Below are 19238 nucleotides of genomic sequence, written 5' to 3'. Positions count from 1 at the left end.
TCTGACATATAAAAATTATATATATATATATATATATAGAAAGTTTTGTCGTGGCGACCAACACGGAACAGAAATAGAAGACTGACATTTTTGTTTTCTGTAGCAATCAGCTTATTCATGATCATCGCATCTTTAATGGGATGATTATTTATTATATAATATTATAATAAACTAGATTATATATAATCGGATGAATGTCAACAAGTCCTCGATCACTAACAAATATTAATTAGGGTTTACCGACACGATGTTTGAGGATTTTTTTAAACAAGATTTTATGAGGGGGAAAGAAAGCATCTAAATTTGTCAGGAAAAATTGCTAATTAATAATTACTACTTATATTTGCTATATATATATATACTATATATTATTTCTTTCTGTTCCACTATGCTAGCTAGTGCTTATATGTATTGTCGGTACCGTCCATCAACTAGCTCTTTGATGAACCCGTTTTTATTTTTATTCATATATATATATATATATATATATATATCAATACCATGAAATAAGAGTTTTTTTTTATTTCACTGCATTTACTAATCTGAGTTGTATAAAGGTGTGGCTTTAATCATGAGGGAGGTCATGATCAAGGAAAGAATATAATATAACTAGCTTGTTAATTACAATAAGATATATTTATCTTAGTTAATATATTATATATACCAATTAAAGTGTCCTGATTACACTATATATTTGGCGCCTCAATATTCCTTGTTCTATTAATATATAATATAGTATATAGTATTCTAATTTTCTACTTATATATATATATATATATATATATATATATATATATATTAAGAGAGAGTGCCTAGCTAATTAGTTGACATGATTAATTAATTAGTGATTAGTTGAAGTACTATGATATATTGTGATCATGATCCCGAAGGTTAAAAGGTTTAACTAAATTAATATCCAACAATCTTTAAGAATTTTGGATATGATACAAATTGTTAAAAACTCAACTATTGATTCAAAAGTTTTAGAAGTACTATTGAATGCTAATTTGGTTAAGCGCCCTTTAATTAACCTGGCCTAGTTAGGATCATAAAATGCATATATGTGCAATTCCCTTTCCTTCCCTTGAAAAGTTCCTATAGAATGCAGAAAAGTTCATTCTGATCAAATATCCTTAGATGATCTATAACTTTAATCAAAGCCTTCCATTTGTTCTCTTCTACATATATAATAAAATTTTGTCTTCAAATTCTGGCGTAATTGTCTCTTTAATTTATAACCCTCCCATTAAAAAAGAAAATTCACATTTTTTTTTTTTTTATGGATGATGACATATATAAATATATATATATATTCAGGTCATTGATATGACAATAATTAACATCTGGCCAGGCCTGATATGTGTGTAGCCTATACGGCCACGTTGATTAATTAATTAATATTTAAGGTACTATGATCACTACAAGAAAATTAAGGGGTTAATTTCCAGCTAATTTAATTCTCTCAATGATGATCATGACCGGCAGAAGGGTAATTAATTAAGTAATTATGAATAGGCTAATTAATATATATTGAGTTAACAATAATATATATAAAATCATATATATTATATGCATGCATGGGACGTAATTAATTAATTAGTTATGAATTAACAAAATGTACACGTGATGATCAATTGATTGATCATGTGCTATATTTTATATACTGAGTAGTTTAGATTAGAATCCAATTATATATATATATATATATATATATATATATATAATTATAGGGAAAATTAAGCATGAGTAGTAGAAGTAGTACTTGTTTCCATACCGACATTATTAATAATTGTCACTATTTTGCATATGGACATTGTTTGTCAGCATTTAATGGGTGAACATGTTTTCTATTTACTTGCATTCTTTCTCAACCACACGTACAATTACGTCTATCATTATTCATGCGTTAGAAATTTCAACCAAATTGAGATCGATATATATATATATATATATATTGTCGTCACATCTTGTCAAAATAATTTGGGAAAAGAGTTTCATCTTCTTTCTTGCTTCTAGTGTACGTCCGTCGCGTTGGCCTTCTGGATGTCGATCGATCGAACAAGAAACTGATGATCTGACTCCTCGATCTTTGCTAGCTAGTTTCATCCTCTTCTTTTGTCGTTATAATAAGGTTTTTTTTACCCTTTCCCTTTCCTTCAAAGAGAAGTTCAAATCTTCTTATATATACCTTTTGATCATTATTGCCATTAACACATGATTACAAACAAAGTACTCTCTTTGATCTCTAGTTCATGCTTCGCTATTATATATATAAGCCGTATCTCATTCATCGACACGTACATGTTAATTACAAAAGATGTGAGAATGGAGATCCTCCTTAGGCATGCAGCAAGTTAGATGTATTATGCCTCATTGTCGTACCAAACTTTCAATGCAAATAGTGGTTCTAAGGGGTAGGTAACCAAGACTACTACCGCCTGCAAAGGCCTCCCTCCCCTTTACCTTTAGAGCAGGCCCCCAAAGAAAAACAAGTAAAGGGTAAGATCCCAATTATATTTTTCATGGATGTGTAAGGCCCCATTACAGAAAACCCAAGCAAGTTGGCAAAAGTTGGGGAGCCATGCATGTCTCGATGATGACTTAAAGTCAAATCTAGCTAGCTAGGAGTAAATAATCAATCGAATTTTAAAAAATATCTACCAAATGGATCAAATGTTAGAAATAAACGATAAATTATAACTAGCTTAACTACTAATGGTAAAGTTTTTAATTACAAATGAAAAATAAGTTTAAAGCTAAGTGATCTCAAAATCAAGAGCAATTTTCAAATAAAATTTTAATTATTTTTTACTTAATATTTGATTGTGTTAAATTAAAGAACTAATTATCTATTATTATTATTATAATTATTATTATTATTATATCAATCAACAAAACTTTAACATTGTGTTATTCACTTTTGTTGCCATTAAAGGGCGCGCGTAAGTGGCAAGCACCGGCCCTAAGGCTAGGGGTGGTCAGAAGGAGGTTATTTCAGGGGTGATTCGGCCACCCCGTTGGGCTTTGATAAGTGGTCGGCCATCCACTTTAATTGAGTGGTTGGTCGCCATGTATTTTCTTTAGATTTCAAATTTAAAAATAAAAATAATATATTTTTAGAAAAAAAAAAAATTAATTAGGAATTTGGATATTTTAAGAATTTTACTTCAATTCCATATATAAAGGTATTTCATTGTCATTTAACTCTATAAATTAATTAAAGCTAAGGTTAATAAGGGGATGATTCGTGATAATTTGTGAAAAATGGCGGTAATTTAATTTGAGAGGGGAAATGTATAAAATTAATCTAAAAAATACATATATAAATGAGAAATTCTACATAGAAACTTTACATATACTTTTGGCAAGTGAGAGTACCTCAAGTACTCAAGTACTCTCACTACTATTCTTTACTTTATTATTACTATTTTTCTACTATTCATTACTTTTCACCTACTTTTTATTACTATTCAATATTTTATTATTACTTTTTCACTACTATTCACAAACGTTTTCAACACTTCTCACTACCTAAATGTACCCAGATAAAATATTGAATAGTAGTAGAGTAATCTCAGATCACTCAACTACCCAAACACAACTAAGACACTTTTTAATATAGAAAAAATCAACTACAAACAAATCTTCAACTTGCAAGACTTAAAATTACCGACGTATGGATGACTCAACTCCCCCGGCCGGCCAGTTCTTTCTTCTCCGATATGCTGATCAGTCGAGTCCAACATGATCATGAATCCATGCATGCTCTCTAGATATATAATTCCTAATAATATTAAAATTGGAATCGTAAACGGTATATATATGACGAATGCTCCATGTAAGTCCTAACCTTAGCAGTCCCGATTATTTTATTTTTGGTACTCTATCAGTTTGCATAATTTTATTTTTTGGCAGCAACACATTTTGGAATATTTTAGACTTCTTCCCAAAATTATAAAGGGCGCCGTTTATTAATTTATGGCTCAGAACTTAACCAGAGAATTTAGGCAATTTAAATTAATTCATTCTTTTGACAGGACTGATAATATTGTCTATTAATTAATTGAGTTGAAAGTATTTCTCGTTTTTTTGGACTATCTTATTGGCTAAACATAAAGCATAATTTAGTGGTGGAAATGCCAATAATATTCCATAGTGTCGTGTGTAGCTAATTAAAGGAGAAATCATGGAATGTGGCTTTTCCCTTAATATGAAACAAAATACAGGATGATTGAGAAATGCTATAAGAAAGCTTTACACCACATGATGTACACTTTCACTTAAACAACATGCGATTTGTCATTCTATTTAAATATATTCATATTTAAGCATTAATATAGAATGACAAAAATGATAAATCACATGTTAATTAGATAGCCGATGTGTGTGCATGGTGTAAAGATTCCATGTAGAATTTTTCCAGCATGATGATGATGATGATCAGTACCACCTAAGAGTACATGATTAACTTCATGACCACGTTTAAAAGTAAGAATCAAACCCACATAATTAAGTAGATTAATTTCTATTTGAGTCCTAGCTAGCTAGATAGCTATAGGGCGTATAGATGTTCTGAGCCCTACTACAAAAGAACAAAAAGATGAAACATTTTGAATCTTTTCCAACGACTTATAGCGCAAAGCGGAGCTTGGAGAAGTGCCCTACAAATCTAAAGGAACTAGTGACTGAAAGATATATGCAAGATTTTGACAAGAACCCATTAACATATATAATTTTGCTTTTGTTCCTTTCTCATTCCTCATTTTTCTTTCTTCGATCACTTTCCACCATTCCACACAAATATTCCCTTCAAATAAAGGTGGAAATGATTGTGGGAAGAGCTGGTCCCACTATATTATATAAATCAATCAAATTGGAAATTTATGTCGTTGTTAAGCATGAGCGAGCAAGCTAGGTCAAGGTACGTACAGAATGAATGAATGATATATGAAGGTTTCCCAACCTAAGATCAGATCAGATCAGATCATCATGGATGTTGAAACCAACATCACGATCATCTATCCATGGCTATATAATAATCCTTTATTAGATTCCTCTAATGGAGGAAACTATATCTTCATTAACGTCCATTTAGGAAACAAAAAGCTAGCTAGCTTGAAAGCAACATTAACCATGACCGCATAGAACATTATATAATAAATATATATTTTCTGAAAACTCAAAGAACAGCAGTTTAGCAATGGTTAAAGTCGATCCCTTTTAACAAAAGGCTAGAAGATAAATTATGTAATAAAATAATATAATTTTCCTTCACTCAAAAGACTTAAAAACAAAGGAATTAGTAAGCCTAAGCCATGCCACGTACCATGGGAGCCAGCCATGCATGGGATGGTGGGAGTTTCCTATCTAAGGGGACATTCGATTCAGAAAGTAATTGTCAGGATCAGTCATATAGATAATAATTTGGGGATATGCTTGAGAGATCAGTGAGGCTTTAATGTGTTTGGATTTATTTCTGTATTTGGGGATAACCTCTTCTATCCAGATGGAAACAAATCCTTTGACAACATTCTGTTTTTTAATGGCTCCCTCAAAAGTGCAAAGACCCTCTCCCCTCCCAATTCTACGTTTTTCATCAGTAGTATCATCGTCGCCTCTCTTGGCTATTGACAGCATGCCAGCACCATCGCCAGTAGTACTCTCTCTATTTCTCGATCTTGCTGAAAGGTTTTGATGGTTTGGGCCGGAGAAAGTCAAAAAAAAAAAAGTACATGATTAGAAGAGGAGGTGAGGCCCATGTTAATGATTAGAAGATCATGTCTCAGCATTACAAAGTCCACAAGTTTCGTGGTAGCTCTTCCTGAAAATCATGTCCGACATGAAATTTGGTTTTGCTCAAAAAATAAAAATGAGAGCATAATCATCACATAGCTTCAGACCCAAATTGTTTATAATTCTATTAAACAGAGATCGGGAAGGAATGAGAAATTGATATAAGAGCTGCTGCTGATATATAGTGTATAAGAAACTCTCTCAAAATAAAGAAGGCATTTCTCTTCATTTTATTAAAGTAGTCCAAGGTGGGTACATTGAACCGACCAATTGCTACGAAATGAATAAAGAAGCTAAAAAAGGTTGGGGTGGGGGGGGAAGCAGCAGGGACTGAGCTCACATGAGAAATCAACGGGTGGGTATAATACCACCCACTTTCCTCACAAGAATTAGCTGAGTGGTAAAAACAAATTTACATAATTGATCACTAAGTATCAGATCTCTAATTTTAGCAAAAAGCAGGAAGGTTCTCTCCTGCCAAAGACGGAAAAATACCCTGGCCCGAGAACCCCAAGAATCACCACCACCACCCGTGCAAATTGCCCCAATTTAGGGCCTGCACAAAGAATATAAATCTTAATCCTAATCTTGGTTAATCTTCTGCCACTGCTCCCACAATCAATCTTTAGATTATACGTGTTGTTAGAAACCCCATTAGATAAAATGAAGTTAGCAACGTCTTCGTCAGGCTCAAGGTGCTTGCTCCAAAAGGCAGGCCAACCATGATTCTACAAATTGTCACTCTACTGATCTAAACTTAACTCCAACCTGCTCTGTTCCTAGGTATGACGGGCCTCTGACTTTAAGGCGCTTCGGCCCAATCTCTATTGGGGGTGGTTCCCTCATGGTCTTACCCATTTCAATCTGGACCCTATCTTTTCTTTGTTGTTCTCGCTGTCTGCTTATTGCTTCCTCATTGACCAAAGTTTTATACTTGATGGAAATGGGAATGTTGCTTCCTCTGGCAAACCTTTCCTTCACAGAACAATCTGGTTCGTCTTTATAACGAGTAGAAGGGATAAATTTATAATTTGATTCATTAGTTCTGCACCAATCAGATGATGACAGCAGTGCCCCACATCTCCCTTCAAGTTGGACTTTTTTCAGTCGTTTAAGCCCCTGTTTGTATTGAGATACCACAGCCAATGATTAGAACTAAATATAAAACTGACACAAGAAGTACCATACAAGAGCATAGACTTGTTAAAAAGTAAAGTAATGGCATCCCAGAGGAGTAATAACATTCCAATGCCCAGACCAAATGGTTACGAGTCTACTATTCTACTAATTAATCAAAAAATCAAGAGGCAAAAGTAATTTCACAAACTTTTGCAACTGCGCTTAGATTTTAGGAGAAATTCAATAACTAGTAACATTTGCAAATAATACAACCCAATGCATGTATAGGAAGTTAAGATGAACATAATGTACCTGGTGATCAGAATGCTTTGCACCCACGGCATCATTAATATCTCTTTTCTCCACCTTCTGTGAAGTACGACGCTTAACTCTAAAAATTTCTGAATCGGAATCGTCACTGTCTTGATCCACAATGGGCTTCAACCTGGATTGATGAAGATTGCTTGGAAGTGTACTCAAGGATTCTTCACAAGACTGGAAGGATATAGAAGATTCATATGCACGGTGTGAAGCTTCAGAATACTTAGAGTCCGGATTCCCAGAATTATAGTTGGCATTCACCTTAAACTGCTTGAAAAAATAGAAATACGACAACAACTTCAATTAGTTCAATATTAGATTTAGAGTTAGTTTACTCCTTGCAGAAGTGGAAGTAACCACAAATTCTATATCCCAAAGGGCAGCCACATTTGGCGATCAGAGAGCTAGATCTTACATTGTTTGGAACTGTGCTCTCAAGAGGATCTACTGAAGAGGAAAGAGTTGATGGTGCACAAGAAAGGGGAGCTTCAGATACTTCACATTTTGTATTCTCTTCACCATAAATCCACGTGGGCTGCCTATCAGCAACATGCTCTGCTTCTTGTGACTGATCCCCAGTTGTAACATAGAGATCAGGCTTCATCTCAAATTGTATCTCACAATAAGGGGAATATCCATCTTCTCCAGCTCTATCAAACATACATGAAAAGGGGTGTGAATACAAATTATCACTACCTCTAGCTTGCCGATGAATCTCCTCTGATATTCCCCCTTCCTGCTCAAACTTCTTGGCTGCAGCTTCCATTTCTGTAATATCCACCCTCAGAAAGAGAGAATGATTGCTCCCACACGAGAAGTCAAGGGACGCAACATCTGGGTTGGGCAATCAGGATCATCATAAGTAATCAAGAAGATGCAAGCAAAAAGAAGGGTCTATCTGGATGTCTAGCAAAAATTTGAATTCATTCACTGTTTAAAGTATAATTTTTTGAGGTGAAAAAATCCATCATCATGAATGGGAAATTCAAGATTAAATAACTATAGCGTCCTAAACAAAGATTATGTCATGAATTCCAACTTCACCAAATAATAGCAATGCTCCAATTTCTGTCACCACCCCATTTAAGATGATGATTCGATGAATCTGTTTTAAATACTATAAAAACAATGAATGGACTTTTCAGACTCCATGAGATAACCATCCCGTCTCTAAAAGATCATATAACTTTAGTTATTATGTTAGTCCTACGAAACAGCTAGTCAGAGCAAAGCATACCATGGCAAAGGCACACGGGGTGCATGTAGCAGTTGCAGTTGATATAAGCTACGTAACAGTCACGTTTGCATATGCTGCATACAATTGTTTCATGGGCAATTGAAGAAACACCCGTGCAAGCCCTTGATTTCATTAAGGCCCAGCGAGCAAAATGCTGGAAACGCATCAGATTTACAAAAGAAATCTTAATGCTACGATGTGAAGCCAAGTCTGCTGATGAATAATCTGAATCTTCAAGTTCTAAACTCCCATAGAGCAGCATTGCTTCTTTACACAGAAGTTCTTCATGAGGAAGCAAAGGCACCCTGTTAAGGAAAGCATAGCGTCGGCTGGCCACCGCCCCCAAAGGAAACCAATCACCAATTGCGAAGTTCACAGCCTCCCCACAATTGAAACCTAGAGTTCCATAACAACATAGGTACATTTCAGAAATTTCGACATTATCAAGAATGGGAGAGATCACCGGAACATCTATTTACTACTCCTGCCTAATTTTGATCAGTGGGATAACCAAACTGTAAATCCTACCGTGACTGAATCCAGCATGATATGCTCTTGGGAAGGTAATTACGAACTCCCCAGGATTTTGCACAGCTTTGTAGACAGGGACCCCATGTTCCAACAGAATATTCGGTGGAAACAAAGTAGTTTTCCCTAGAAGAACATCAAAGGCTCCATCCTCACCATCAGTTGATAAAATATCGTGAGTATAGACATGTTCCCTGACCACTTTTTCAAATTTTAGAGCCGCATCACCTGGAATGCCATACCAAGTTTTTGCTGCCCCACAGTGATGGTAATTAATACTGCATACACAAAAAGAAAAAATAAACAAACAAAATACCTACAATGATGATTCTCGACGAACAAAGCAGAGATAGTGGATCACGGGAACTCTTGAAGAGAAATAAAGAAACACATACCTGTACAAATAATGGTCTTCCACATGCCAAGCAAACATACTGAACAGCATTCCAATGTAAAGCATAGGTTCAGTTACCCCCTAAAATAGATGCAATATAAGTGAATGAATGCAAATTGTGTGAAGAAGGCAAAGTTTTCAAGAAAGCAGAAAGTCATCTTATTACCGGAATAGCTCTATCCAGAAGACGCAAAATGGATTTGGGCAAGCGTGAAAGTTTCTGAAATAGCAGAAAAGAAATTATATATAAGACTTAATAGAATGTAATTTAGAACAAATAACAAATCCCCAAACATAATAAAAGGAGAATATGCTCTTAAAGAATGTAAAACTTTGTTGGGTGTAATTAAGGTACTAGAGACAAAAGATGTTCAAAGCTTAAAAGGAATAAATTTTTCTTTTCTTTAAGGGTGAGGACCTGGGGAGGAGAAATGGATTGAGAAACAAGATATCATTTTAATAGAAAAATAAAATAAGAGATAAGAAAAGGAAAATTTAAGAGAAACGAAGTGCTACACAGGATAAAACATCATGCAGGTGTCTTGCAAGTATTTCAGTCTTCTTAGGGAGAAGTAACAACAGAATACTAAAAGAGACACCAGTTAATTAATTCTCTCTTTTCAGCTTTCTCCTAACTCCTCTTATGTTTCCATTAGTTTCTCCATGATTGGTATCAGAAAACCATAACCAGTGGTTATAAATAATTAAAGCCATCAAATTGCCACCAAAGACAGAAATTTTGAAAACCTATGCCCTTATGAACTATGACTATTGTCAGTACTCATGACAATATCAATAAAATTTCTATAACTCATGACTGTTTCATTCATATCAATAAAACTTATCTCTTATAAAAAAAAAAAAAAAAAAATGAACTCGTGACTATTGGAAAGTTATGGGCTAATCCAAGGCTTAAAGCTAGCTTCACACATATTCTACAGGTCTAAACCCTATAATATATTTTTTCCTTTTTCTAATAAGAAAAAAAAGTTGCTCGTCCTATGAATCATTTGACATAGGACAGACTGGAGAATCTGTTTATGTTCACTTGCGGTGGGCTTTAGGATAGAAAAGTTACGATGTTGAAAATTTTAGGCTTCAAAGGCAAGGAGAAGAACTCAAATTGGAGTTCGCAAAAGACAGGAGAAAAGATAAAGGAGTTATGCTACTCATAACCCACGTAACACCATTGATGTATGCATAGTTTTACGGTTATTGTTCAATTTTAGATTTTCAATATTTTTTATGGCTAATACATGCCCACCATGCTAATCGAATCATGCAGATGTTACAGCCGCAGTATTACAAGTACCATTACTCTCGTGGCAAAACAGTATCCATGAAAAGTATCAGGGAAAAGATTACACAAAGGTCAGCATGTCTCGATACTCAAACACACCTTCGAAGTCTATAACTACATCAGCATATTTATATAGGACTCTTCAACCTCAAATTCAAGTTTGCAAAAGAGAGAAGAAAAGATAAAAGGAGTAATGCTACTCATAACCCAAGAAACACCACTATGTATCCATGGTTTTAAGGTTATCATTCAATTTTTGATTTTCAATATTTTTGATGGCTAATACATGCCCGCCATGCTAACCATATCATGCAGACGTTAGAGCCATAGCATTACACTCGTGACAAAACAGTATCCATGAAAAGTATCAGTGAAAAGATTACACTAAGGTCAGTGTGCCTTGATACTCAAACACACCTTCGAAGTCTATAACTACATCAGCATATTTATATAGGACTCTTCAACCTCTGCCTTATCTATCTATCAGAACTAACTTCTAATTGAGCTACTAAACAGTAAAAGATTTAACTTGGACTCGGAAGATGAAGCCAACCACTATTGCTAGGCATAACCTGAGCCAACCAACTTTACCAATGTCGTTTCACCAGACACTGGCAACCGCACGATAGATTAAAAGGTGGTCTACATATTCCCCACTCTTTCTGACATACAACACCAATCAGCCACAATGATATGATGTTTCCTTAGTCATCCATGGTGATGATATTTCATATGAAGGCTATCCAAGCAAAAAAGGCTACTTTATATGATTAGTTAATCATATACTCTTCTAAGGAAAAGAATTGCTATCCTGAGATATGAGGACCTGATAGAATGAATAGATGATAACTTGGAAGATCCAGAGGGTCTTATCTACATCTTTCAGTCTTGATCAAGTTGCCAAGAATGAACTTTTTTTACACAACTTGATCTTTTTTCCACACTACATAAGCACTTGGGTGTGACAATATCAACAAGGATATACTTATGCCATTTCAATATTTTTTTATCAGTAAACAAAATTTTATTGATCATAAAGACAGGCAAAAGCCCAAGCATACCTTGTGCTCTTTAAATCTTAATTGGATTTTAACATAATTTTTACTCCTCTATATGATGTTGTATAGGGATGTTTAGGGCATTATGCTGCTGGTTATGTGGACTTTTGTGTGGGCCTTATTTGGGGCGTTGCTATTCATGTTTGTTTCAAAGAGACTAGCTAGAAAAACAAAGGGCTGGGTCCCTCGGCATTATGCTTTCCAAAGCAGGGTAACTAAAAGTCATAAACTGAGCACTAGGATCATCCTCCAAGTAAATAAAATCGATTTACATAAAGAAAGAGATAAAATATGCTATTGACACTTGGCCTGTTGTAGATAGACAACCATTCCTCTAGTGCTAAAATTTAGCAATAGAAATTCTTTAAATGTTATAGATCATCCTCCAAGTAAATAAAATTGATTTACATAAAGAAAGAGATAAAATATGCTATTGACACTTGGCCAGTTGTAGATAGACAACCATTCCTCTAGTGCTAAAATTTAGCATTAGAAATTCTTTAAATTTTATAGATAAAAAATTAAAGGAATTAGAACCTTCAAATTCCATTTGCTATTTCCAAGCTGGTCACTGGCAGAAGATGAAAACGCACTTCCATCAACATCACATGCATACTCAACAGTTTCCGTCTTTCCACAAGCAATTTCTTGCCAAAACTCCTTTTCCATGTATGTGGCAGGAAGACATCCAGCACTATAATATCTACGGGAAAAAATCTTGTTTGCCATCTTCTCGTAATCGCGAAATGTATAATTTCTGAAAATTATACACACTCAGAACCAGAAAAATAAAGCAAGCCAAAATATCGTGGCTCTATATGGTAAAGGAACTCACCTTCCACTCATGAAAAAAGTGACCTTATCATCAGAGTCCCACTCTGCAAGTCGAAGAGGCTGTACTCTAGTTGTGAACTTGAATCCAGATTTCTCCTTCATCAATACAACCCCAGCTGGAACGGATGCATTCAATGGGGAAATAATCTTGCATATTCCTGAAATCAGTAAAGACCCCAAAGGAGAAGGGGTTAAATTCCATTCACGAGGACAAAAAACAGTGAGCTCCACAGTTTCATTTTCAGAAGCAGCTGTTGCAGCCAAATAAACAGGAAAAAAAATATCATTCCATCAGAAAACACCAGAGATGGCAGAAAAATAAAAGAAAAAACATAATAGAAATATCACAGTTGCAGAATCTTCTGCCAGCACAATTCCTCATGTTTTGTATTGGTTCATAATTGGCATTAAGGCAATCACATTTTTTGATGAAATCCATTTTCTAGATCAATAAATCAGAACATTCACTGGTTCAATCTTCACCAAAAAAAATTATTCACCATATACAGAACTTGGTTAATCTTTTATTACTGATATCCAAGATCTCAACATGATAAATCATGTAAAAAATAAAACAGCCGCAGACCAAAACAATTTAGGTATCAAAGTCTAATGCAATATTATTTTGAGTTCCCAAGGACAACAGTGTAAATAGATAGAGATCTTACAAATACTTTGTACATAGCTAGATTTCTTACAAGCACATTCCATCGTGTAAGGATTCTGTGTGTATCCCTGTGCTTGTGGACTATGAACAAACATGGTATCAAACTAAATGTATAACATGTGGCAATCGCACTCTCAAAATTCCAATTACTATGACAGGCATGACTCAGAACGTATAAACGAAGGAAGAGAATGTTACCATATCTAGAGGCTTCTGGAGCTATCTTCTGCAAGAAAGCCAAAGGATCCTCAAATTCCTCCTTTGTTGGACAGTATACAGGGCACTCTGAAATTTTCTCAGTCCATTCCAGATCACTTGTGTCAAACTTGTCAACCTTACGCTTTGAAAAGACATCTGCATTACCGTGTAGCCTCACACCACAGGATGCTGAAGCTCTCAAAGCATCTCCTCCACTCCTAGTCATCATGTTGGTGACGCTTGTAGTCTCAATAACAGTTTCTGATTTCATTCGCTGAAGCCTTTTAAGCTTCAGATATTCTAACCCATTTCTGGCCTCTTTGGACAAACAAACCCTTCCTTCTACCTGTCAAAAGGCAATATAATTTAATGAAATCAGAATCGGAAAAATGGTAGCAGAGATATAAGTGGATTTAAGACACAAATGGTTAACTTTTAGTAAAAGTTCTCCAATATGATAAAGGAGTTTACCAATAACCCAGTTCAGCTCCCGTTTAACATCTGGTCCATGCATGTTATTAACATACAGATATTCACTAATTAAACTCAGCTTACATAATGAATTCGACGTAACACTACCATTAATACAAACCAAGAAGTGCTCAATAAGCTGCTACCACCACAATGACTACTGCCACTAGCTAATAATTGTCATTGATCAGCTTACTCAAACTAAATCATGGGTGACAAACCTCTACTTAATATGGGCACATCCACACCACTATACCGTGCAAAAGAATGGGTGTCAATGGTAGTGAAAACATTAAAAAAATGCAGTATATATTTTCCGGTAAAAACTGCTAGCTATGCATATTAAAGTTTGATGCATGGATATCAACCATCGAGAACTGACTCACTGTCTTCACCAACCATAGTTTTTAATCTGCTCCAAAATTTTGAGTTATAAAATCACCCAGTTGGTCTCCATGTAATGAATCCAAGATAGGTATCAAACACGGGTACATCAAAGCAGCAATATCATACAAAAGAATGGGCATCTATGGAACCCAGTGAAAACATAAAAAAGATTTGCAGTGCATATTTAAGGAAAAACTCAACCAACACGAACTGACTCCACATTGTCTTCACCAACCATAATGTGTAATCTGCTCCACAATTTTGATAAACCACCCGGTTAGTCTCCATGTAATGAATCCAAGATAGGTCCCAAACAACAAGATTATAGATGATGTGTCCATTCAAATCACCATTGGAAAGGACTAATGAATGTAAAAAAAAGGAACAGAATTACGATTCTGCCATATATGATTTTTGTTGTCACATTTAATTTCTCTATGTGGGGTTTACTTAAAGGATAGGTCCGAAGGCCCTCCTTAGCGAGGTTTGCCCCCCATCAAAAGATGGAACAGTAATGAAGTATTTTTAAAAGCAATCGATCAATTTGATAATAATCTACTGAAATTGATCGTCATAAAAAACATTCGTAAAAGGTAAAGATATTAGGAAGAGGCGAACTACATGAATTAAACGTGAGATGAAAAAGATAGAAGCGAAGGACAGCCGAACAAGTTGCATGGACCAAACCTACAAGAAATTTGCAAGGAAAGTAAATTGGCCCAATATTACCATATCAGACTCCTTCCGGTCCAAACATTTTTCAAACGCAACTATCAATCTTATCCATTTTCCACAAATAGTTAAACCATATGGTCAAACAGAATACTAATAGCGAACAATCTCGTTGAAATCTTCACCAGGTCCAACTTCGTCATTAAATGACACCCAAAAAACCATTAGTACAAATAGAAAATATTTGTGGTAATTAATTTTATTTTTTAAATGTAAATTAGAAATAAGAAGAAAAACATAACTCCTATTTTAAATATATATATATATATATATTTATCCATCATCGGAAATGCATCGTATACGTTTGATTCATATACTAACAACCCCGTCAAAATCTGAATCCTTACAAAGCCAGACCCTTATAAAAAACCAATTGGGAAAAATCAGAAAAACTTATCATAATTAGAGAAAAAATTATGAACCCGCTCCAATAGAAAACAATGTCTAAGATCCAAACGATGAAACAAAAGAAGAAAAGAAAATCCACAAAAGTTTTAACCGAAAATTCAGAAAATGCAAATTAAATGTGAAGCCAGAGAAAACCAAACCGAAAAAGATTAACCACATACCATTTCATTCCGAAGTCTTTCTCTACAAGCCTCCGTTTACGTTCGCTTCACCGTGAGCGGGATAAAAAACAACCACAGAACAGATTCCTAATCTCAAAATCAAACCCTAGATCACGATCCCGGGCATAAAAAACTCAATAACAAGCCTTTAAAGTGAACGAGGCCCGCCACATTCTCTCAAAACGCGATGAGCAAGACCGGACCAAGTCAGACTCGGAGATCCAAAGTCTCCCGAGACCGAGTCAAGGAAAGCGAGAAGGAAATCAAAGGACCTCGGCGTAAGAGGGCTGCAGAATTTTCCGGCGAGATGCGGAGGCTTTTCGCCGGCGAAAATAGCTGTTTACCGGCGAGAAACAATGTTTACAGGTATGGAAGGAAGGAAGGAAGGAAAGAAGGGAGACGAACGGTGGATGAGAGAGAGAGAGAGAGAGAGAGGGCATTAGAAAACCGAAAAAGGGCCCCTAGGGCGGATGGCTCATGATTTTATAGTCCAAAATGTATCAACGCTTTAAAGGTAAAAACAATATTTTACTAATTTTATATTTGTTTTTAATGAATATTATTTATATTTTTAAAAGAATTAAAAATAAAGGGCGAAGTGTGAAGGAAAGTGGAGGTTGTTAGGTGGTTCAAGTACCGTTCAACCAAACGCTTGCCGGCCAACGCGTTTGTTTTTCTTTCTTGCTTTCCGTTTTCGAGTGACTATATTACCCCTACAAACTAGGGATCTCATACATACGGAAAGGACGGTATTGTTGGCTTTTATAAGGGTATTAAGGTCAATTAAATGGACGGTGTCATCGATGAGTTCTGGTTTCTGTTGTGGTCAGAGATTGAGAAAAAGTGGAAGCAAAGGAAGGAACCATCACGTGAGTTAAAAGAGAGCGTAAATATGTACAGAATAAGACAATCTGACCGCTCATCTCTTCATCTGTGACTTTGAACGGTCACAAAACGACAGATCTAGCCTATCTCAAATCCTATCCGCACGTAGTTTCTACGTCGAAACTGACGGCCACTACACGATTACTTTCACCCTACCTTCCGGTTAGTTAGTCTCGTAACGAAAAGACAATTGAATCCTAGTTAGTTTCCCCCTATGAGTAGAAAAATGGAGGGGTTTTATAGACTTTTTGCTGAATCTCTCCACGAGGAAGGCGCCAAAGTCACTTCCGTAATGTGTAAGAACCACCACAATGCGTGACCGATAGTAAGTCCAAAACACACGACGATGACTCGACACGTGGCAATATATCTACAAAGGAAGTACAGATGGCAGGCGGATATAGCTGCGTTTTCGAGGGTTTCGTATGTCTGTGGTGCCAGAATGGACATAGCTGGCGGTTACAGCAGGTTTCACGCAAGACGTCCAACCGGTGGTTCCCGGTTTCCGGTTTCATAGCAGCAATACTTCTCTCTCCTGATCTCATTGGTTGTTGCACTTTTAGCCTTTTTGCTACGCGGAGGTTGGCCTAATGATTAGTTTTCCACAGTCAGCCTTTGAGTTTGAACTCCGAAGAAAAAGTATACGTAATATTTCCTTGACGTTTCCTTGACGATTTGGCGGCTCGGCTCTAAGTCAACCTTACACACTGCTCTCCGGCTTGAAGGCTCGGCTTCTTTTTAGCCGGCTTCGTCCTTTGAGATTTTCTCTCGTGTTATCTTTTTTCTTGATTCTTATTTCCTCCTCCTTTGTTAAAAAAGAAAAATAAACAAAATTTACCCTTTATTTGTTAATTCAAATAATAAATATTTTATATTTGAACAATGGGATTTTATTGGAAAATAAAGTTTTTTTTTTTTTAATAAGTAAAGCTGGATATTGACGAAAATACCAAGTAAATAGGTTGAAATCACTTGAATGCCTTTCCATTTTGGTGTATTGAATGTTTCGGATTACAAAGCACAATGTCCTTTCTCTTTGGACCAATTAGGAAACAAGCTTTTGTTACGGGTAAAGAGATCCTATGCTAGATTCTGCATGTCTCTACTCTCTAATACTATTCAAATTCATATTTTTTGTAAGAAAACTTTTTTTTTAGAGTCTTAGTAGGTTTAGAATGGCAATTGAGGAAATAAGAACTAAAAGTTCATTTCAAAATAAGTAAAGTCTACAATACAGCCCATGAGTAGGCTTCTCTGGACGGAACATGCACGAGAGAACATGCTGCATAGGATTGGACTCGTTGACTTAGAAACCCTTCAAATAGTATCCAGCTCTTGAGTGATTATTCGTGTAGTGGCGTAATGTACTGGAAACCCTCGATCTTCTAACAAGAGAGGTATTAGCAGACCACCAAGGACGTTAGCAGGGTGAGAAAAATTAGAAAATCATGTCGCATTAATAGTACCGCTATTCAAGCTCCACGCCTCATGAATGATACCGTCGCAGAGTCACGCCGCATTAAAGAACTCTGACAGAATGAACAATATGAAAGACACAGACTCCATAGGGGCAGACAAGATCTGTCCCCTTCGACTTATGGTATAAATAAAAAGTTTCAGGTATGAAAAAACTCTCTAATCTCTAGACTCTTTTATTTATTTACAATCTTTCAAGAGAATTTACTAATTTTGACATTGGAGACTCATCGGCCCCAAGGCCGTCCTCTTCTAGTTGCCCCATTTTCTACCTTTTGCAAGCCTAAGTTCTGAAGACCTAGGTCGCTAAATAAGAAGTTGGCTCAAAGACGTACGAAACACGACATTAACATTTTCCACCTAAGTTAAGACTTTTATAATTACATAAATAAGAAGTTGCTTAAAATGTAGTAGATAGATTAACTAAAGTGACTAAAGATTATAAATTAAAAATAAAAAATAATATTTTCCTGGATTAAGAATGTTGTTCTTTATTAGTCCATTAATATATATGAGATAGAATTTTAATTTATTTTCTATATAATTAAATGGTTGAGATAAAATTAAAATGCATTAAAAAAATAAAAGAAATAAAAGATAACAGTACTACTCCTCCGTATAGATATATGATTGGGGCCGGGGTGCAACATTTATATATGATGGGTAGTTATCTGTTATCTAGATTGCTAAAATGGGTAAATATCAAGGTCCACGAGAAAAGATCCAAATGTTTGAAAAAGCATCAATAATGTTGGAAGTAAAATGAACTTAGAGAGAGAGAGAGAGAGAGCAAAAGGAATCGATGTCGTCACATGCATGTTACATTATTATTATTATTAAATATAAGGGGATGGTTTTCTTTGAGCTGGGAATTAGAGGAAATATGAATGATGTGGATGTGCAAAATTCCCGTTTCCAAAGATAAACATCATTCACTCGAGACATCGAGGTGGTGGGGGGCAGATAGTAATTGGTCGGTATGGACGTATATGGGTCATTGACCGACCGGGCTTTTGAACCCATACATGCAGGCTGCGGTGGCGGTGCAGGTAGATTTCTGTGACTATCAACATTAATTATTTTTTCAGGATTAGAATTTTTAATATTTTTTTGTATTTATATATATTTTTAATACCCGTGGACTGTATTGGAATACACACATATATATATTATATAATTTATTAATATTGTCTCCTTAGATACTTAATGTTATATTATTTTTTAAATTTGAAAGACTATATAATTAGAGTTTTGTTATGTATATATAAT

General features: G+C 35.3%; 1 protein-coding gene across 1 annotated transcript; it reads right to left on the bottom strand.

The window, feature by feature from the left end:
• Positions 1-5955: 5955 nt before the first annotated feature.
• LOC109006146 (lysine-specific demethylase JMJ706-like) lies at positions 5956-16038 on the bottom strand. Its single transcript, XM_018985337.2, has 11 exons — positions 15609-16038; positions 13450-13795; positions 12586-12742; positions 12288-12507; positions 9559-9612; positions 9394-9473; positions 8999-9276; positions 8471-8866; positions 7649-8067; positions 7225-7500; positions 5956-6912 (listed from the first exon to the last, which is right to left on the bottom strand). The coding sequence occupies exons 1-11, from the start codon at positions 15609-15611 to the stop codon at positions 6532-6534; spliced, it is 2610 nt and encodes an 869-aa protein (XP_018840882.2). The 5' UTR covers positions 15612-16038; the 3' UTR covers positions 5956-6531.
• Between the last annotated feature and the right edge of the window lie 3200 nt (positions 16039-19238).

This window comes from Juglans regia, chromosome 2 (assembly GCF_001411555.2).
Source record: "Juglans regia cultivar Chandler chromosome 2, Walnut 2.0, whole genome shotgun sequence".
NCBI classification, from domain to species: Eukaryota; Viridiplantae; Streptophyta; class Magnoliopsida; order Fagales; family Juglandaceae; genus Juglans; species Juglans regia.
This window is presented reverse-complemented; position numbering and strand designations above follow the sequence as displayed.